Raw genomic sequence first — 22793 nt, forward strand, 5'->3', positions numbered from 1 at the left:
TCCCAAGGATGAGGTTCACCAAAAGTTCTTTCTTTTTTTGTGTGTGAAGGCCTTTCTTCCCAGAATATAGCCTGTAGATGAAGCCTAGACATAATAATCAGTGTCTTCTTATCTCAAGAAGATAACTGGAACTTCTAAGGGTCTCCTAAGGAGGCATGTAATGTAGCAATCGAATTAAAAACAAATGCTAAAAAAAAACAAAAACAAAAACAAATGCTATTCTGCCAGCCTTGTTTTTTCCAAACCAAAAGGCTACAGCTTACTGCTGTAAATCCAAGTAGATGCTGACTATGCTAACTATTTGAGTTCTTTCTCCTCTTCACCCAAATCCTTGGTTCCCTCTTCAAAACAATTTTGCATTTTAAGTTATTATTCTAAGTCTTTATTTTATGAGAATTAAGTTGAAGGAAAAAAAGGTATGAAAAACAAAACAAAAACAGGATTCAGATTCTCCTAAAAGTTGCATCAAACAACATGCATAATAAGAATTCCTTTTTTGCTAACTGCTTTAGAGACATAACTCTTTTCTTTTTGATATAAAACTTTCTGGGTTTATCTTTTGTAAGTTCATCTAATCATAAGAAAATCTCTAAATTCTGGCTAATGAATAATTCATTTTGTTCAAATATACTCTTAAAAAACTCCTGGAGGATAACTACTTATTATCATGACTCAGTCTTACAGAAAACATATGAAAAGTATTTACATTAAATTAAAAAACTTTAATTGTTCATTCCTTTTAAGCAAGACATATATTTTGGCTGATTTAAAAAGTAAAAGGAAATCAAACAGTTACAACCAAATGCTGAATTTAAATGTGGAGAATATGGGATATCCATTATAAAAATCTGTACTTCATTCATCTTAATAATGTCTAAGAGAAAGAAAGGAAATTAGCTATATTCCTTCTTCCCTTGATATACTCAAAAAAATTACAGAAATGTAAAAAAAATTTTAAATAAAAACTAGTCCTATCTCATCTCCTAATCCCACTCCCAAATTGTAACTAAGCACCGCAAACACACTGAGTTCTTAGCCCTATTCCCTGATTTTTTGTGAGTGGGAAGAAGTCACTTATGCTTCTGATGGCAGTATTTCCACACGATTAAAAAAAAAAAGGTGAGATTTACAAATGCTTAATTCCATTTGACTTGCTTCTCTGTCCCTAAACCCTTTGCCTTAAACAGTCAACTATGCCCTTATGATAAAACTTAAATATGACCCACCACAGTAGAAATAATTCAATCTGGAACTTACAGACTAACTATTATACTTGGTTATTTTTTGTCTTTCCTCACCTTTCCCCAAGCTAATCTACTTTAATACTATTATTTCCTCAAATGCTTGTTTTTCTCAACTTAGTTGGTAAGCTTCTTTGAGGCCAGCCACCATGTTATAGTCAACTCTGAATCACTTACTCCCTAGGAGCTGTGACAGTACTTTACATATAATAGGTACTTTGTACACGATAGATATTAGTTCACCAGTATCACAACTACGCTTAAAAACTGACATATGGAGGAGGAAAAGGGAGAATTAACCTGTTGCTTCAATTGCTTGAAAAGAAATGGTTCATGAATTTATTATTTTAGCTTAACTGAAAATACTAACTGTAAAGAACAATTTCAGGAGTTGTTAATTTATGTAATCTGCTTTGTGATAAAGAAATTTTACTCCAAGGGGAATTTACATATTTTCTCCACTAGAGCCTAAGTATTGCATGAATGCAGACATTGCCTCTTTTGTCTATCACTCTAACCCCATGCTTTAAACAGTGAAAGTCACTCAGTCGTGTTCAACTCTTTGTGACCCCATGGACTATACAGTCCATGGAATTCTCCAGGCCAGAATACTGGAGTGGGTAGCCTTTCCCTTCTCCAGGGGATCTTCCCAACCCAGGGATCGAACCCAGGTCTCCCACATTGCTGGAGGATTCCTTACCAGCTGAGCCACAAAGGAAGCCCATGCTTTAAACAGTGCCTGATATATAGCAGATGCTCAATCAATGTTTACTGGTGAATTAATTAATAACAGTAATGCACTACATCATCTCATACAAACCTGAAAGAACTTTAGTATGTTTTCACCCTCAACAGCTGGAGAAGGCAATGGCACCCCACTCCAGTACTCTTGCCTGGAAAATCCCATGAACAGAGGAGCCTGGTAGGCTGCAGTCCATGGCGTCGTGAAGAGTCGAACATGACTGAGCGACTTCATTTTCACTTTTCACTTTCATGCATTGGAGAAGGAAATGGCAACCCACTCCAGTGTGGGTTGCCTGGAGAATCTTGCCTGGAGAATCCCAGGGACGGGGGAGCCTGGTGGGCTGCTGTCTATGGGATTGCACAGAGTCGGACATGATTGAAGCGACGGCAGCAGCACCCTCAACAGCAATCTTTGTGATGGGTAAAATACAACACGTAAAAAACTACAGTATTAACCGAGTTCTCACAGTGGCAGAAGCTCTTTTAGTGCTATCATTCCCAACAGTCAAGATAATGGTTCTCAAAGTATGATCCCTGGGCCAGCAGCATTAACATCATCTGGGGACTTGTTAAAAATGCAAATTCTTGAATTCCACCCCACTGAATCACAAATCCTGGAGGTGAGGCCTAGCGATCTGTATTTTAATAAGCACTGCAAATGATTATGACGTTATGCTCAAGTTTGAGAACCACTAGTCACAGAAATTTTTTTCATGGAAATTGAAGGGATCTCAAACCAACAAAAAAGTAAGGAAAGATTAGATGAGACTTTTAAGAAATGTACTTGATGTACAAACACTAAAATGTTTTTAGAATAAGTTAAGTCAAGCCATTAAGTGACATGAAAAACTACCACTATACAGTTAAGAGGCTTTTTTTCTTTTCCTTAGCAGAAATCATAAAACTGTATTCAATAAGAAACATATTTAAAGTGGCTTTCAGATCCCTATTATGAGCTATTAAGGAAAGAGAACAGAAGCAGTGCAGAATATGGAGAAGAAAAGGAAGATAAGGTAGACAGCTAAAATAAGACATGAATGAGATAGAAGAAAATTGTTTTTTAGATCCACCTGAAATTTAGCACCTTAATTTTAAATAAAGTACAAACCATAGTAGTTTTCACAGTCACATTATCTGGGACCTCATGACCAACAGAAATCATAAAATATTTTCATATTGTATTATAGTTATTACATATTTCTCAAAATATAATTGATGGTCATCACCACCTTGAAATTATAGCAGTAAATTTGATCTGCCACTAAATCTCATTATTTAATATATTATTAAGGAAACATGTATTACTATATCACAATTAAAAATAGCCTAAAAGCTATATTTCCATATATTTGGTTCCTTGGTATTCCTAGGTATTTTATATATTTAAAAACGTTAAATATGAGAGAAGGTCCACAGGCTTTACCACATGGCCAAAAAGGCCCACAATACAAAAACATTAAAAAATCATGCAAAAGCTAATAGTTAACAGTTGTGTTAAAAGTGTTCTTGACCTCTTCTTAGGTTATGCGCCCTTTCACAAATCTGAGAAAATGTATAGACCCTTTCCCAAGTTTACAACAGGGCATGGGGCGTGCAGAAGGGACAATGATTCCTCCTCCTGAAACAGCATTATATCAAAGCACCCACATCTTGATTACTAAAAGAAACACTAGTTGTGCAACTACTTTAATTTCTATTAACTTTTAGCTTAGTATGGGCAATAAGCACATCTATAGCCCAAACCTGCAGAGGCAGACAATTTAGTGGAAAGTGAATAAGAATAGTCAACTAGCTTAAAATTAGGAAACTGTGAATGAGGAGCTAAGGACTTCAGTCTTTATTTCAGGTAATGCCTTTATTGTCTTACTTTACTTTTCATTTACAGTACTCAATATTTTGGAAACAAATTTGTATAAAAAACATACTTTGTTGAAAATTCTTAAAAAAGCTTCCTACCACCTTTTAGATAAGGCCCAAAAAACAGATATAAAGGTTTCAGAGTCCTCACCAGTTAAGATTTTACTTCTTTCGCTTCATTTTAATCCCCTTTTCTTGTCATAAACCATAATCTAGCCATATTGAATACCTTTCTGCTAATTAAATAGACTATGTTCTCCTTCCTCCAGACTTTCAGACATGCTATTCTCTACATGACTAATTACTTCACACCTTTCAAACCTGTTTAAATGTCACTTCCTCATGAAGGCATTCTGACCTCCTAGCCATTCCTCTGCTGTATGCTCTCTAAACCTTTCATTAATCCTACCATAACACTAACTCATCACATTGTATTGCAGCGGCAATGTGTTTAACTGTTCATCTTTTCCACAAAGCTGAAAGCCTGGTGAGGGCCAAGGCAGGGTCCTGCTTATCACAAGAATTTGAGCTCTGAGCCTGACAGGCTGTAGGTCCGCAGTAAGACCTGGGAGAGGAATGGATTTGCCTACAGTTTAAAAGCGTTCCTATTTGTATACCTAAGAAGCCTGAGCCATCCCTACTTTGTAACACTTGTAACCTTATGTGCTACTCATTTAAAATTTTATATAATCTGCATTTAACCCTCTCCACAGTCTGGTTAATAAAACTGTATTACTTAGATACATTGTTATATATAAAATTGGAAGTTATTAGTGTTTAAAAAAACAAGTCTGAGTACAAAGGAATGAATGCTACTAGTTTCCCAAACTAAACAAGTATCCTTTAATGATCTACTGTCTGGATATACTTATCTTTCCTTTTATATAAAACAGATGTTTCTTGAAAAGTATACAAATATCATTTAAATCATTCCTTTTCATTTATTAATTGATGGGGTAGTTCTTTGCTTTTGACCACTAGAAATCTGTGGCTATTTAAAAAAGCCTTTAAAGGATCCTGTTTTAAAATGATAGTTTAAAAGCTTTCTAGGTCACAAAATTCAATTAAAAACCGCCAATTATGATAAAATTCTACTTTTTTTTTTTGGCCCTACAGTGGCTTGAGGAATCATAGTTCCCCAACTAGGGCCCCAGCAGTGAAAGCACCAAGTCCTGACCACTGGACCACCAGGAAATTCCCAAACTCTTCCTACTGAGTTAAGTAAAAGCATCATATTAGAATACTTTTTCATCTTCTATACCCTCCATAATTTAAAATTGTATCTTATGGTTATTTTGTATACTTTTGAACAATATAATTAAATGGTGCTTTAAATACCCTCTCTTAAAAGACAGTAAAGAATTTAGATATCTTAGCATACATAGGGGAGAAGGCAATGGCACCCCACTCCAGTACTCCTGCCTGGAAAATCCCATGGACGGAGGAGCCTGGTAGGCTGCAGTCCATGGGGTCGCGAAGAGTCGGACACAACTGAGCGACTTCACTTTAACTTTTCACTTTTATCCACTGGAGAAGGAAATGGCAACCCACTCCAGTGTTCTTGCCTGGAGAATCCCAGGGACGGGGGAGCCTGGTGGGCTGCTGTCTACGGGTCTGCACAGAGTCGGACACGACTGAAGCGACTTAGCAGCAGCAGCATATATAGATATCTCCACAACTGCAACTCATCTCATTTTTCATAAACCAGATATTTTGATATCTAATTCCCAGATAATGGGAATTTCAGGAAGATTCATAATTGCATGATAACATAGTTCATTAATTCTAAGACATTTTTTCACATTTTGGAATCTCTGAAATCGGTGTATTTCACAATTGGCAGCATTTTTTCTTTCAGTGGTCTAAAAATGTTTCTTACAATTGATGGCATCTCAGATTAAATGAAATACTGTCAATAAAATATTGAAAACTTTTCTCTAATAATGCTTTTTAACTAAATAATAGTATAATTGTAACTCAAACATTCTAGAATCAAAACTAAATAAACTTAAGATTTACACTTTACCTTTTTAGAAAACTAGTGACCAGGTTAAACTCAAGAAAATAGATAACTGAACGAAAACACTTCTTAAAAAGTTATTTTAGGAAAAAGTATAGATTAGTAGCAGAAATAACAGACATGGAAAAAAAAAAGAAACAGGCTTGAAGATGTTCAGTCAGTAGTAACTTCCAAGCAAGTAGAGGCAGGAAATAGCCCTAAAGTTTTATCCATAAAAAGGAACAAGTATTAGGAACAAGACAGAGGATTTAATTTTAGATAGCAAATTATTTAGGAGGAAAAATACTATTTTAATCTTTCTCCTACAAGGAGGACTCACTGTCAGCCTTTAAACAAAAATATTGTAGAGGGAGTAGAAATAATTGTAATTAAATGTAAATGGCAAACATTCTTAATAAATTAAAGACCAACCTACCAGCATTGTCTTCCTTCTGGCTCAATCTGTTTCCCCTTCAGGTAATCCTAGGAAAGGGGCTCCTTTTCAGATCCCCAGTTTTTCATGTCGATCTTCTACCTCCCTGTGGCAACAATATTTTCTAATTAAAAGAGTCCTCTTGTGCCACAGGGAGGATTTCTGACGGTATAACAAATACAAACGTTATTCACAACTCATCATGAAGTCAACCTAGTCTTGAGATTCTTCAAGAAAGAAATTTGGTTCCTTATTTTTCAAGAGAAATCTGGTTTTTATTTTTTAAAACTCCATTTCAAAAAAGCTAATCTTTCATTTATTTTTTTAAAAAAAGCACTACTTTCTTGTTGAAGTATATAAAAATTCTTATCATTCATCTATCTTTCCAGCTAATCTCTAGACACAATTTTGTTGATCATAAAAAAAAGCTTTCTGAGTTCTCTTGACAATTACTTTAGCTAGTAAGACCAACCTTTTATATTTTGATACCTGGTTAGAAACCAAAGTCCTGTTCCCAATGATCAGAAGAGAGTAGTAGGAAGCTATCAGATCCCTTTCAGTCAATGTTTGTTAGTAAAGATTAATAAATAAATCTATGTGCATTATATAACATGATGCTAATTATGCTTAAAACATACATTAAAAAAAGATCAGCAGGGAATTTAGAAAAGTGGTAGTTACCGTCCCCTCACTGGTAAGATTACGGGTGATTTTCACTGTTTGTTTATTCTTTGCAATACTTTTCCAGTTTTTCCAGTGAGCATGTATTGCTTTTATAGACAAAAATAAAAAGTCAAATTTAGGTATAAGCAAGAATGAATAAAACTTACTGTGATTTTTAAGATAAAGGTAATCTAAGTATGACAACATTATGGCTTTGATATATTTTGGATGACAATAGTTATGTTTTGGATGAGTACCTTTTCATACTTTAAATAACCCAACAGTATCCAATAGCTTTTTTTAGCTTATATAAAAAAGAAAACACATTTAAGATTTTACATACATGATTCTTGATTATACTGCAATTCTAAGTCAAAACTCAATTTACTTCAGTCTATATTTCCTAACAGTTATGTGTTAAACACTATATTATATATTATATTCAAATAAAATAAATAGAATTAAAGTATGGGCCCTGTATTCAAGGGGCTTGTATGCTTACTTTGAAAACAAAAGGAGTATACACACAAGAATAGTATAAGAAAGTAAATGATCAAGTGCCTACATCCAGATGGTCTAACAGAAGATCAGGAGAGGCAGTGTGGGCAGTTTCATGTAGATGGGCCTGAAGGTATGAATAATACTTCACATTCTTGATAGAAAACTATATTTGAGCAAAAGCTCAAAAGCATAAATAGCACAGCTACGCAGAGGGCAGAAAGGAAACAGTTAGAGTATAGCGCTTCTGTAGAAAAGAAAGCCAGATTTAAAAGGCTCTACTTCTGGATGATTCTGTGGGTCAATGAATTTGGTAGAGGAGTGGACTTGGAAATCTGATAAACAAAAGAACTTCAGGAGAATGATAAATGTAGATACCAGAGCACAGTAAGTTAAGGAAGGAACAAGAAAGAAAAAGTACAGACTTATGGTATAAAACATTTGTCTTTTTAAAAAGTCAAAGTGAAAGGAAAGATAAGTACTACAACAGAGAAGTAGAGAAGTATTAAACAAATGTATGTTTCAATGTATAAAAGGCCTTCTCCATATCTGAAGGCACAAAGAGAGGTGTTAATGAAGTTAAGGAACACTTATGGAGTACTTCCATCACAAGCACTGTGTTTTATAGGTTCATTTTATATAATCTTCACAACCTTGAACTCCTATCTTACGATAGTAAGATAGACTCTGAAAAGGTTAATTATTGTCAAGTAAGTGATAAGCGGAAACCTGAAACCAAGACTAACTAACCCAATCAATATTCTTCCTTTTCCTATTAAAGAGAGCTACTTAAAAGGCTTAAAAGAAAAAAAATTAAGCTCAAGATCAGTCACCCAGGATTTTATATCATATTTGACTACTCTCTGGCTCTTGTTCACAACTTCAAAATGTACACATTCCTTAAGGTTAATTTCTTAATTCTGTGTCCTTTGTTCTCGATCACAGAATGACAAATATAGAATTTAAAATCTTGCCCTGAGGAAATCTTTCAAACTCCTCTCCCCTTGGAGCTTTCATTTATTTCTGTGACTTCAATGAGGATGATTCTCCAATTAGTCTCTCTTTGACCTTTCTGTACTAAGCTTCAGTTGCACCAGATAAGTCTTTCATTTGTTCTATGGATCTATTCCCCACCCTCCACCCTGTTTTCTGTCCCAGGAGGCTGACTTCCCTGGGCTCCTTCTATGTGGCACTGCCCTCAAGTCAGCTATCTCCTTTGACCAAAGGTTCCAGATTCTCTCCAGGTAACCCTCTCTCCAGGGCTCTATTCTTTTGGGTTCCAGTAACCCTTCCCTCTGGCCCTTGGGCCAAAGGAAAGAAATAACTCAATTATTGCTAGCTCAGGAGTACCACGCTATCACTTATGGTCACTCTACAATCGCTGACATATTTGTAACTATCCATTTATTAAAACATTCTTTAAATTATCCTAATTTGAATATGCCCTCTCTTTTGTGATGGGACACTGACCATACACTTACATGTCTTTTTAAATACCTAAATATATCCCCTCAGATGCCCTGCTTCAAATCAAAATCAACATGCTTATTGTCAAACTTATCTGCTTTCCCCAAACTCCTTTATGATACTTTCATCATCAAGGTTAAAAAAAACTGAGAAATATCTTAACTGTTTCTTTCCATAATCCATCATGCCAAGTCTTACTAGATCTTACGTAGTATTGCTTATATAAGCCCCTTCTGTTCCTACTGCTTCTGTGCATGGGCTTGGACACTCAGTCGTGTCCAGCTCTCTGCAGTCCATGGGATTCTCTCGGCAAGAATATCGGAGTACAGTGCCCTTTCTCCTCAAGGGGATCTTCCTGAACCAGGAACTGAACCCAAGTCTCTTAGTCTCCCACACTGGCAGGTGGATTCTTTACCATTAGTGCCACCTGAGAAGCCCCCTATTGCTTCTACCCTGTCTCAGTACTTCTCAAGCCATCCCTGCCTCATACTACAACAGCTAGTCTTTCTGCTTCATCTTTACAATTCATCCTGTATCTACTACTAAGCATCTATGATTATCTACTCAAAACCCTCCAAATCTTGCTGTTTCTTATATGCTTAATTATTAACTTAAGTTCAAATTACAAACTAGTCACAATTCTTAATGGAACCTATTAATATCTTATTTATTCAGTATCTCCTAAATGTATCTTGAATTTCTACATTCCACCCATTTGTTAACTCTATTTCCCTCATTCTTCATGCCATTCGCCTACCTCATCCAAATCCTATCATTTGTCTTCCTCCTTTACTTTCTCTAAAACATTCCCTAATCCTGTAATCGAACTTTCCTCTTCTGAACATTTCTTTGAATTTATAAATAGCGCTCAATTGATTTTATATTGGTTTATCTTTTTTATAATATATGTATCTTATCTCCACAAAATACAAATCACTACCTCCCTGTGGGAAACAAACATGTTGAACACAGTGCCCTGGCACATAACAAACACAAAATATTTACGAATATGTTTTCATAAATTGAAGTGGAGGGTAAATATAGTTTAAGTTAAGGTACAAAATGAAGAAGCAGATGCTAAACAGCTCGATCTTTTCAGGCAAGTCTTAAAAAAGTTTTCTAGGAAAACTTATTATTGATTGTATTGGTATAAACTTCTTACTTTTTACATGGTAATCTGTAACAACCTTTTAAAATTTATATTATTTATATATATACACAAATTTTTAAAGAGTGAATATAAAAACTGAGTTTCCGCATCTTAGTAGGGAATCTAAGAGATGCCTCTCCACCCCCAACTCAACACATTAGTCTCTCCAGCAGCCTCCTAAAACTGCTGGAGTCTGTAGCCACCGGCACAGGTATTTCAGTCTGCCAGAGTCGAGACCACCCTTCATCCATACTTTGTTACTATTCCTCCAAAGGTCCTTATGATTATTAAACTTTAGTTATCACCAAAAAGCAACTTATAGGTTTAGATGAATATGTCTGCTTTTTTAAAGTTTCAAATATATTTGGGTTTTCTCTATATAACTTAAGAGAAGATTACTATTACACACAAGCAATGTGAGGGAAATGTAGATATTCAGTCTATAAAAAATGTGAAGCAAGACAGCCTATAGTTATCACTAACAAAATAAGGAATCATTTTATACACAAAATAATGAAAACAGCTAAATGTACATCATTATATGATTTTAGTACTCCTGCCTAGATGACACTATGAATATTGCGTCTCATACAGACATGTATGTATGGGTATACAGGAATAAAAGAAGAAAAACTTCAATGAAAACATGCAGAGAACTGATATAACAGACCAATAAACACAATTATGAACATTTGTAGACTAATGTAATCTAAATGATAATGTAGGATCATTCCAAGAAGTGTTTCCCAGATGTGCAAAAGGTACTCTTTTCTATACAGATCTCATTTCTACCAATTCACCAAACAGAAACTGCTGTAGCCATCTTATAAATATTCCTTTCCTTTCCTTCCCAATTATTTTTCTTCTCCAAAACCAACATATATCTGAGATTTAAATGAAATATTTATTATCACCACAAGAAATGAACCTGATCCAAATCCACTAAAAGGAAACATATATTACAGTAAGTCATAACAACCTTTATTCATCTGTGTAGGTTCTAGATATCAGGAAAATTAAAATTTATTTAGATTTTAACTCATGTAAAAACACATTTTAGTCTTTAAGAAAAAACATAATCCAGCTCAATTAACTGATTTTAAACTAATCTATGTATATTAACACTCTTATTAAGTTACTATGAGCCAGAGCATTTTTAAATAAATTAGTATATTGTAGTCTCCAAGTTCTGCATGCCTTATGATGAATAAATATGAGTGTTCTGATTATAGATGTATGAGCAAGTAGTTTTCATTCTGAATTTGGCATTGCTTTTAAAAAAAGTTATATCTGAATGTTATATCTTAGAGTGTTGTTCTGTAAAGAGAGCCAAGAATAGCTACACTATCCTCTTCTATATTTTTAGAAGTAATATGGATTTCAGAAGTAAAATGACTTTTAAAATCCATGAGACAGAATGGAATTAAAAACAAAATGTAAGATGAACTTTTCAGTACTTTTAGTCTGTTTCAGTATATTTATTAAAATTTCCTTTTAGTGTTGAAGAAAAATAAATCTAAAAAATATTATCAAGTATTCAAAACCTACTTTCATAATGCCATTAAAGTAATTGTTCTTTTATCCAGACTTTGTATATCCTCTTTTTCAATATTATAAATAATCACTTTTTTTTCAATTATTTTTATTTGACCGCACTGGGTCTTAGTTGCAGTATGTGGGATCTAGTTCCCTGGCCAGGGATCGAACCTGGGCCCCCTGCACTGGGAGCACAGAAACTTAGCCACCGGATCACCAGAGAAGTCCCTAAATAATCACTTTTATCTCTGTAATGCAAATTATATCATCACCCCTCAGAGAGTTCAAGAAGAAAATAAAATCTCTTAAATGGATTATATTCACTTCCTATTTGGATTCTTTTTGCCATATTAATTTAAATTAATGAACTGTTGACCATTAACTGTATAACCAGTAAGATCTGGTAAACAGGCTCTGGTGTTTTAATGTGAATTTAAATTTCTACTGATATAAATTTGGCATTGTAATTTTCATTTTTCCAAGTTTACAATTTACTACCAAAATCATAGTTTTTCTTATTTTTTTTTGATCAAAACATTTTCCAGAAATTTCAATCGGTTCTATTCTTTTTTATTCAACTTAAACAATCACATTTTTCTGTTCCATTAGTTCTACTTAGTTATGCCCCTGTAGTAAAATCAGTTACAATATCTACTTCAAAATATCATCCTGCATAATACTTTTTATAAGTGCTCTTCTTTTCCTCAAGAGGAAAATTCATCTCCGCCACTAAACTTATAGCTTCAGACTGGAAAACTCTCCAAACTCTCAAAAAAAAAAAAGTATCTTCCTGCCACTTGCACTGTAAATCAAGTATCACTCCACACTATAGCCACGAAGTCTTTATGAATGTTTAGCTATCTGTTTTAATAAAATGACTTGATTACCACTGTACACAGGGTTTGCCGGCACGGCTGTCATCACTGTACCTCCAAAGAGCAAGGTAAGTTTCAATCCCTCAGCTCAACAAAAAATAAAACTGTGGAGGAAGAACAGATTTAAGCTGGAGGAAGCTAATAGTCCTAGGGAATACAACTGGGCCTCAACAAGCAGAAAGACATCAAATAAAAATTTTTAATCATGAGATTCTGCTACATTTAAAGAAATTTATCCAAAGTACTAGAAATTTTTATTAGGATTGTAAACCAAATACAAGGATTTCTTTTCCTATTAACTAATAAAGAAAAATTTTAATGTTTATTTTATAAAACTGTCACTATAATCTTTCTGGTAAAAAAATCCTTTTTTCTTTAGGGTCAATGGCAAAAAATGAAAAGGTTTCTCCAAGAATTATACATACCAATGCCCAACTAAACATACAGTTATCTCACCACAGGCATTGAAATACCAAAATTTCTAAGAAGACCAAAAAGTAAAGAGAAATTTGATACACTACTACAAAGACACTTTTGAGCTAGAGAAGAAGAAATGATACTGCTCTAATGCTACTGGTTAAGAGTTTCTTTTAAGAAAAATCATATACTGGTCTACTGATGTCTACAAATAAATAACAACTAGTCAATATTGCCACTCCCAGGAAAAAAATGACAAAAATAGTTCTATTATTATCGGTCTGTAATTTTTCTTTAGAAGTCAATGATATGAGATTGTTGTACCTCAAAGAATTATTATGTAGAACTTCATATATAAACTCTCTTAAGAAATGTTTCACTCGTTTCCAAGCTATACTAAATAGCATTAAAAAAGAGATTTTTTCAGTATATTATTCAATTGGCAATAATTATGTTGACACTTACAAAATGAGAAAGTTAAAAATAATGAACATTTTATGAGATGTCTACCTGTTTCCACATTCTCCGTCTCAACTTCTTGTTCTTCTGCCACATCTTGCATCATATAAGTCTCATCATCATAAACCAGAACCTGGGCTGCATAGCCCTGCTCTAATCTGGCACTTGGAACTGGCTCCACAATCACTGCTGGATATTCAGAAACCTTTCCACTTTCCTACAAGAGCAAATTTAAAAAAACAATCAGCCTCTTTATTCACAAATTCTGAATTCATTTATAAATCCTTGAGTTCATATAGTCTCAAGGAGTTCAAATGAGTTTCATGTATCATAAATATGAATGTAAAAACCAAAGCAAGGATGAAAAGGACTCATTTTAATAATCTTTTCAAGTCTCAAAAGGTGAGACATATGTTAAACATTTTAAATAGTCAGGGCTTTAGGATTAAGATGGCAAATTAAAAACATGCATATAACTTCACTCTCTCATGAAAGCCCACTAAAATGCAATAAAAGACTTTTAGACATAAACTCATAAGAAGAGATAAGAGCAACAAAATCTTGAAAGACTGATAGTGAATGGATGAATATTAATAAGTGGTTTAGCAGACCGAGGAAAGCCAAATCATAGCCTGGCAGCAAAAAATAAATGAGACACAACACACTTTACACTGGAGAATCCACAGAAGGCAATACCAATTACTTCTGGAAATAGAGGAGCAGCAGGTGGTGGAGAAAGAAGAGGGGGGTTAAAACAAGGAAGATTCCATTAAAGTTGTTTGAAAAGCACTTTTATTCCTAGACCTGCTCCCTCCTCCATGATGCTAGGCAACCGGCCCTTCCCCACCTCAGCAGAAGATTGGAGAGTTACTTTCTGGAGAGAGAAAAACAAGAGCATCTTTGAGGTACATAGGCACATTTACTAGTATCAATTCTGTACCCAAAGTAGAGTTCCCCAATCAGCTTCTTAGTCCTCCACTTTTAACCATGAGCAGACAGCCAAGTATTACTAGTCATCCAAGCAAAAGCCTCTAACACAAAACATACCATTTACTTACATATACATTTATAAATTTATATTCTTCACAGAAATAAGAGAAGATATATCCAAAAAGCAGGAACAAAATACAAATTAATAAAGAACATTAAAAAATAAAGAGTTCTGAGAAATTAAAAACACAACAGCTAAAATGAGGCATGGAAGATAACACTGAGGCAGTCTCCCAGGAACCAGAGAAAAAAGAGGAGAGAATGGGAACACTACTAAAGGATCAATCCAGGATGACCAATGATCAATACCAAGCTCCTGAGTAACAGGAGTTTCAGAAAAAGAAACAAGGGAAGAAAAAAGCTGAAAGAAAGAAAAAAATTTCAGAAATTTTCATAGCATGGAAGGATATGAGGTGACCATTTAAAAACATCTACCAACTGTTAAGTATAAACAAATAAAGAATAAGACCTACACTGAGGCACACCACTGTGAAATATCACAATTAAGGAACAAAAAGAGGATTCTATAAGATTCTTGAAAGAAAATACAGGTCATATACAAAGAATCAGAACTCAGACTTCAGTCTTCTTCACAGTCATACTGGAAGGAAGATGGATGACAATGGAACCATTTCTTCAAAATTATAAAGGAAAATTATTTCCAATCTAGAATTCTTCGCCCAATCTTATGAAAAAGTAAAGATATTTTCTCAGACATAAAAGATCTCAAAATGTTTACCTTCCATGCATCTTTTTTCAAGAAGAAACTGGAGAGTGTATTCCACTAAAAAAGTAAACGTTTAATAAAGACGATAACCTAGAATATAGAAGGTCTAATATGGGAGAGAGGAAACACCAATGTTTAGGAGGATCGGACTGTGAGGAGAGGTTCCAGGACACCAGCTGTGCACTGGATCTGAAGGGCAACTAGTTCAGTGGCAGCAAAGTAACTCCTGAGACAGCAGGATAAACTGTCATCACCAAGATGACCACTGACACTGGTCCTAAGGACAGGATGCCCATAAGCCTATTCCAGATTTTTATTTATATTTGGCTTATCTTGCTATATTTACTCACCCCACCTTCCCTTGCTACCTGGATCAGCTGAGAACCTCCCAGATGTATTCTGCTTTATGTAATCTACTCCTAAGTTTTGGAAGACCACAAAGAGCTCAAAAACCAAAAATAAACAACAGCACAATAGCACTCTTTCCATATGACCATATACCTATTGAAGAAGGCTGCAATACCAAGCTCATACCCTAGCACTGCCATATGTCTGATCAAGATGGCCTTATGTTTCCAAAACTAACTCAACACACTGCTTAAGGATTACCTGAGTAGAATCTCTGGAAGCTCAGTGAATCCAAAGTCAGACTAGTTAGCCTATCTCCCAGAAGCTTTTATTAACTATAGTAATGCTGTCCCTTCCTAACTCTAAAGCTAAGTACACTATGCATTTTCTCAAAGTAAATAATATGTTGTCTAGGAGATATCCAGAGAGAATAAAACTATAAAGAAAAGTAAAAGACTGTTAACACATTAAGTCAGGATTATGGCACCTCAGGGAACAGGTATGGGGACAGGAGGTGCAGCACACTTAGTGTTCTAAAATATCAATAATTTCTATTTTTTTAACCTGAATGATAGATAATATGTCCTCTTTTTGTTATTCTTAGATTGACACATAATATCTTATATACTCTTCACTTTGTATAAAATATTGCACAAATTTTTTAAATAAATTACAAAAGAAAGATATGGTGAATTTTTAAAAAGAAAGTACATATTGAATATTAACCTTGAATTTCTTACTGTGTATACGGCAAGAAATGTGTCCAACTTACTAACATTAGAAAAAAATTCTTTTTCACCAATTGGATATAGTGATAGTTGAATCTTCATGCTGATCATGCTTCTTGACCAGCTTTATAATCACAGCCTGCCAACAGCACCATCCAGTTAAATAATAGTGATTAATGAGAAGCATGGGCTTCCCTGATGGCTCAGATGGTAAAGAACTTGCCTACAATGCAGGAAACCTGGGTTCAATCCCTGGGTCAGGAAGGTCCCCTGAAGAAAGGAATGGCTACCCACTCCTATATTCTTGCGTAGAGAATCCCATGGGTGGAGGAGCCTGGTGGGCTGCACTACCTGGGGCTGCAAAGAGTCGGACACAGAGAGACCATATCCAAGGCAAGGAACACCCGAAGCTGCCAAAAGCTAACAAAGAGGCATGGGAGACATTCTCTCTCACAGCCCTCAGAAAGAATCAACTCTGCCAACCTTGTTTTCAAACTCCTAGACTGCAGAACTGTGAGACAGTGTCTACTGTTTCCAAAAGTGAAACTTTCATGATTTTTTGCTTCCATTATCTGTCCAAACCCTTTTTATCCACTCAAGGCACAGCTCCACAGAGTCTTCTACAATCCTCTAATCTGAATCAATTTTTCCATACCAAATACTTCTAGAAAAAGTTGTTTCCCTATTATCACCACTGCACATGATCCTGTATTATAATTACCTGCTTACATATCCAACACCTTGACAAGACAGTAAGATGACTAAGAGCAAGAGCCCATTTTTAATATTAAGAGTCAATTACTGTATCCTCCTCAACAATACCTCATATAAACTAAACTGTCACTTTAAGGACTTGTAGTTTGGTTAAAAAAATGATATAAATAAATCAGAGGGAAACGATTAACAGAACAGTACTACTGTATGATTCTATTTATAAACATATTTGTTTTACATATGTATTAAAAAATCTGAAGAATATACCTCTAACTACTAATAACACTGTAAGAGAGGTGAACACATAAACAGAATTTTCATTTTCTCAGTGTATTCTGAATTCGTTTTTTACAATAATCCTGTATAAGAAAAATCAAAATACTTTTTTTCCTGTTTAAATATAACAATGACAAAAAAAGAGAACTGAAAAAACAAAGGAAAAATAACAATTACCAAAAAATATATATATATTAAAACTTATAGGGTAATTTAAAAGAAATACCATTTTGGTAATATAAAACTTGCAGGATAATATATCTCAACTAATAAAATAAATTATTTAGTTTTAATCAACTTTACCAATGTATTTTTATGCAAATACAATGCAACCATTTTAAATGTACAGTTTTATGGATTTCTATAAATGTAGAAATCCCTGTAACGATCATCACCATCAAGAAACAGAATACTTCTATCACCCTAGGAGGCTCCCTTGCACCCCTCATACCAGTCAAACTCTCACAATCACCACCATACCACCATCTACTCCCCCATCTACACATCCACCCACGTGGTTAATCACCAATTTTCTATCTCTATAAATTTTCTTTTCCTAAAATTTCATATATATGGAGTCAACAGTTTTGCTCTTTTGCATTTGAGTTCTTTAAGTTAGCATAATGTTAAGATTTATACTTGTCATTGCATGTTCAGTAGATCATTTCTTTTCATTGCTGAGACTCCCACTGTACTGACAGATCTCTCTACGCAAGACTGTAACCCTCCTACTGGGGCTTCCCAGGTGGCGCAGTGGTAAAGAATCTGTCTGCCAAGCAGGAGGCACAGGCTCAGTCTCTGGGTCAGGAACAATCCCCTGGAGAAGTGCACGGTAGCCCATTCCAGTAATCTTGCCTGGAAAATCCCATGGACAGAGAAGCTTGGCAGGCTACAGTCCACGGAGTCACAAAGAGTTGGACACAACTTAGTGACTAAATAGCAGCAATACTCCTATTAATGTCTTGCTGTTCCCCTCCCTCCCTCTCCATTCCATATTTACCTACACATCAAATTACCAGATCATATGGTAATTGTACATCTAGTTTTAAAAGGACTGTCAAATTATTCTGCAAAGTGGTCACACTGTTTTACATTCCCACTAGTAACTGGCGACCCACTCCAGTACTCTTGCCTGGAAACTCCCATGGACGGAGGAGCCTGGTACGCCTCAGTCCATGGGGTCGCTGAGAGTCGGACACGACTGAGTGACTTCACTTTCACTTTTCACTTTCATGCACTGGAGAAGGAAATGGCAACCCACTCCAGTGTTCTTGCCTGGAGAATCCCAGGGACGGGGGAGCCTGGTGGGCTGCCGTCTATGGGGTTGCACAGAGTCGGACACGACTGACGTGACTTAGCAGTAATGTACGAAAGGTTCATTTCCAGTTCCTCTCCAAACACGCTCTACAATTTTCACCATTCTCTAAGTATGTAGTAGTATTTCCTTGTGTTTTCACTTTGTGTTTCCCTGATAGCTAATAATATTGGGCATTTTAAAAGTGTGCTCATTAACCATTCATATATTTATCTGCTCAAATCTTCTTCTAATTTTAATGGATTATCTCCAACTTATTATTATATATCATCTGAATATAAGTCCTTTTATATAGTCTGAATACAGGTTATGTATTGTAACTCCTTTCCAATCCTTGGTTTACCTTTCCCTCCTTCCCCCTCACCACACAGCATGAAGGATCTTAGTTCCATACCAGGGATAGAACCTGAGCCCCCTGCAGTAGAAGCCTGAAGTCCTAACCAAGGGACCACCAGGGAATTCCTGCCCTTTCATTTTATTAATGGGATATTTTTAAGGAATAGAAGCTTTTCATTTAAATGAACTTTATCATTTTTTTTCTTTTAAGGTTCATGTGTTTTATTATCAATCTAAGGAATTACTGCCTGTTTCAAGGCTGAGAAAATTTCCTCATTTTTCTCCATTTACACTATTTAAACATTTAATTATAAAAACATTTAGTCATTGTGTATGATGCAAGAAAGGACTGTAGTTCATTTATTTGCATAGGGATTAGTTGTTCCACCTCATCTGTTAAAATGACTATCCTTTCTCCACTGAATTACATTAGCACCATTACTGAAAATCAGTCAGTCTTATACGGGACTATGCGATGTTCCACTGATTCACAGGTATGTCAGTATACCAACACCACACTATCTCAATTACTGGATCTTAACAGTAAGTCTTTAAATCAGGTATGTAAGCCCTCCAACTCTGTTCTTAAACCATAAATCTTCTGATCCACAGCTATGTTACATTTTTCCATTTATTCAGGTGTTTAATTTCTCTCAAGGAGAGCAAGGAGAGATAAGAAAGCTTTCCTCTGTGATCAATGCAAAGAAATAGAGGAAAACAGCATAACAAAAAGACTAGAGATCTCTTAAGAAAATGAGAGATACCAAGGGAACATTCCATGCAAAGATGAGCACAATAAAGGACAGAAATGGTATGGACCTAACAGAAGCAGAAGAAATTAAGAAGACATGGCAAGAATACAAAGAACTACACAAAAAAAATCTTCATGACCCAGATAACCACCATCGTGTGATCACTCACTTAGACCCAGACATCCTGGAATGAGAAATCAAGAGGGCCTTAGGAAGCATCACCACAAACAAAGCTAGTGGAGGTGATTGAATTCCCAGCTGAGCTATTTCAAATCCTAAAAGATAATGCTGTTAAAGTGCTACCGTCATATGCCAGCAGATTTGGAAAACTCAGCAGTGGCCACAGGACTGGAAAAGGTCAGTTTTCATTCCAATCTTAAAAAAAGGCAATGCCAAAGAATGTTCAAACTACTACACAACTGCACTCATCTCACACACTAGCAAAGTAATGCTCAAAATTCTTCAAGTCAGGCTTCAACAGTACATGAACCAAGAAATTCCACATGTTCAAGCTGGATTTAGAAAATACAAAGGAACCAGATATCAAATTGCCAACAGCCACTGGATCATAGAAAAAGCAAGAGAGTTCCAGAAAAATATCTACTTCTGCTTTATTGACTATGCCAAAGCCTTTGACTGTGTGGATCACAATAAACTGTGGAAAATTCTGAAAGAGATGGAATATCAGACCACTTTACCTGCCTCCTGAGAAATCTGTATGCAGGTCAAGAAGCAGCAGTTAGAACCAGACATGGAACAACAGACTGGCTCCAGACTGGGAAAGGAGTACGTCAAGGCTGTATATTGTCACCCTGCTTATCTAACTTATGTGCAGAGTACATCATGCGAAATGCCAGGCTGGATGAAGCACAAGCTGGAGTCAAGATTGCCAGGAGAAATATCAATAACCTCAGATATGCAGATGACAACACCCTCATGGCAGAAAGCAAAGAGGAACTAAGCCTCTTCATGAAAGTGAAAGAGGAGAGTGAAAAAGCTGGCTAAAAACAAAACATTCAAAAAACTAAAATCATGGCATCTGGTCCCATCACTTCATGACAAATAGATAGGGAAACAATGGAAACAGTGACAGACTTTTTTTGGGGGGGCTCCAGAATCACTGCAGATGGTGATTGCAGCCATGAAATTAAAAAAGACTTGCTCTTTGGAAGAAAAGCTATGACCAACCTAGCTGCTACTGCTGCTGCGTCGCTTTAGTCATGTCTGACTCTGTGCAACCCCATAGACGGCAGCCCACCAGGCTTCCTGTCCCTGGGATTCTCCAGGCAAGAACACTGGAGTGGGCTGCCATTTCCCTTTCCAATGCATGAAAGTGAAAAGTGAAAGTGAAGTCGCTCAGTCATGCCCGACTCCAGCGACCCCGTGGATTGAACCCCACCAGGCTCCTCCGTCCATGGGCTTCTCCAGGCAAAAGTACTGGAGTGGGGTGCCATTGCCTTCTCCGACCTAGACACCATATTAAAAAGCAGAGGCATTACTTTGCCAACAAAGCTCCATCTAGTCAAAGCTATGGTTCTTCCAGTAGTCATGTATGGATATGAGAGTTGGACTACAAAGAAAGCTGAGCGCTGAAGAATTGATGCTTTTGACCTGCGGTGTTGGACAAGACTCGAGAGTCCCTTCGACTGTAAGGAGATCCAACCAGTCAATCCTGAAGGAAATCAGTCCTGAATATTCATTGGAAGGACTGATGCTGAAGCTGAAACTCCAATACTTTGGCCACCTGCTGCGAAGAACTGACTCACTGAAAGAGACCCTGATGCTGGGAAAGACTGAAGGCAGGAGAAGGGGATGACAGAGGATGAGATGGTTGAATGGCATCACCGACTTGATGGACATGAGTCTGAGCAAGCTCTGGGAGTTGGTGATGGACAGGGAAGTCTGGCATGCTGCAATCCATGGGGTCGCAAAGAGTTGAACACAACTGAGTGACTAAACTGAACTAAATTTGTCTTAACAGTATTTTGTAGTTTTCTAAGTACAGATTTCACTAAACTTAACCCTTTGGTCTTATGCTGCTGTTAAATAGTATTACTTTTTAAATTTACTTTCTGAATTGAACTTTGCCAGAATATATAAATACAACTGATTTTTACATAGACACCTATTCTACATTTACTTATTAGTTTAACAGTTGTACAGATTTCTTAGGAGTTTCTATGTATATGACTGCATCATTTAGCAATAAAGACAGTTTTTATTTCTTCTTTTCTGACCTGTAAGTCTTTTATTTTTCTTGCCCTGTACCAATTTCGCCAGTGCAGTGTTGAATAGCAGTAGTTAGAGCAGACACCCTTGCCTTGTTCTCAACCTTAAAAGGAAAACGTTTTCTTTCTCCATTAAGTATGTTTACTGTGAGTTTTTCACATATGTACTTACCAGACTGAGAAAGCTGCCCTTTATTACTAGTTTACGGAATTTGTATAATAGGTATTGGCTTTTAGCAAATGGACTTTAAGTGGCTACTGATACAATCACATGATTTTTCTATTTTCCTTTGTTAACATGGAAAATTACACTAATTGATTAAACCTATCTCCCTGGGACAAACCCCATTTGAGACATATGATCCCTTTTATATGCCCTGGGATTCATTTTAAGTATTTTATCAAGAATGTTTGATTCTATGTTCATAAAGAATATGGATGTGCAGTTTTCTTTTCCTATAAAATCTCTGTCTGGTCTTGATATCAGGGTAATACTGACCTCATAAAATTCTCTTGTCCTCTATTTTCTAAAAGAGTTGTGTAGAATGGGTATTACTTCTTCCATAAATACTTAGCACATCAAGAAAGCCATTTAGCTCTGTAATTTTCTTTGCAGCAAAGACCTTGACTACAAATCCAAAGGTTACTTAAATATCTTATTTAAAAGATACCTTTTTAAAAGACATTGATACCTTTTTAAAAGATTTCTTATTTAAAAGACAGAGGGCTATGCAGGCCTGCTTTTCCTTTTGGAATGACTTTCAAGGAATTGGCCCATTTCATCTAAGTTATCAAACTTATTGGCCTAAAGTTCTTCTTAATGTTTACTGTCTATAATAATGCATCTTTCATTCTTTTAGTGTATTTTGCCTTTTTCTTGTGCAGTCTACTTAAGAGATTGTCCACTTTCAACTTCATTGATCTGTGTTTTTACTTTTATTACTTTGTTCCTTCTATTTTGGGTTTGATTTGATCTTCTTATTCTAGCTTGTTGAGGGAAAACCTTAAGATTGATTTTCCTTTTCCAATGTAAATATATG

The 22793-nt window shown here is 35.6% G+C and overlaps 1 protein-coding gene across 10 annotated transcripts in view; it reads right to left on the minus strand.

Moving 5' to 3' along the window:
* The window catches only part of ELF2 (E74 like ETS transcription factor 2), a 99295-nt gene that overhangs the window by 38290 nt on the left and 38212 nt on the right, over positions 1-22793 (minus strand). For 7 of the 10 annotated variants that reach the window (XM_070386543.1, XM_070386542.1, XM_070386545.1 and 4 more), the window contains one exon: positions 13391-13556. In XM_070386543.1, coding sequence (XP_070242644.1) covers positions 13391-13556 — 166 coding nt within the window. Of the gene's footprint in view, positions 1-6277; positions 6395-13390; positions 13557-22793 lie in introns of those variants that run through there. The other 3 variants (XM_070386551.1, XM_070386549.1, XM_070386550.1) reach the window with 2 other exon arrangements.

The sequence above is a fragment of the Bos mutus genome, chromosome 17 (assembly GCF_027580195.1).
Source record: "Bos mutus isolate GX-2022 chromosome 17, NWIPB_WYAK_1.1, whole genome shotgun sequence".
In the NCBI taxonomy this organism is placed as follows: domain Eukaryota; kingdom Metazoa; phylum Chordata; class Mammalia; order Artiodactyla; family Bovidae; genus Bos; species Bos mutus.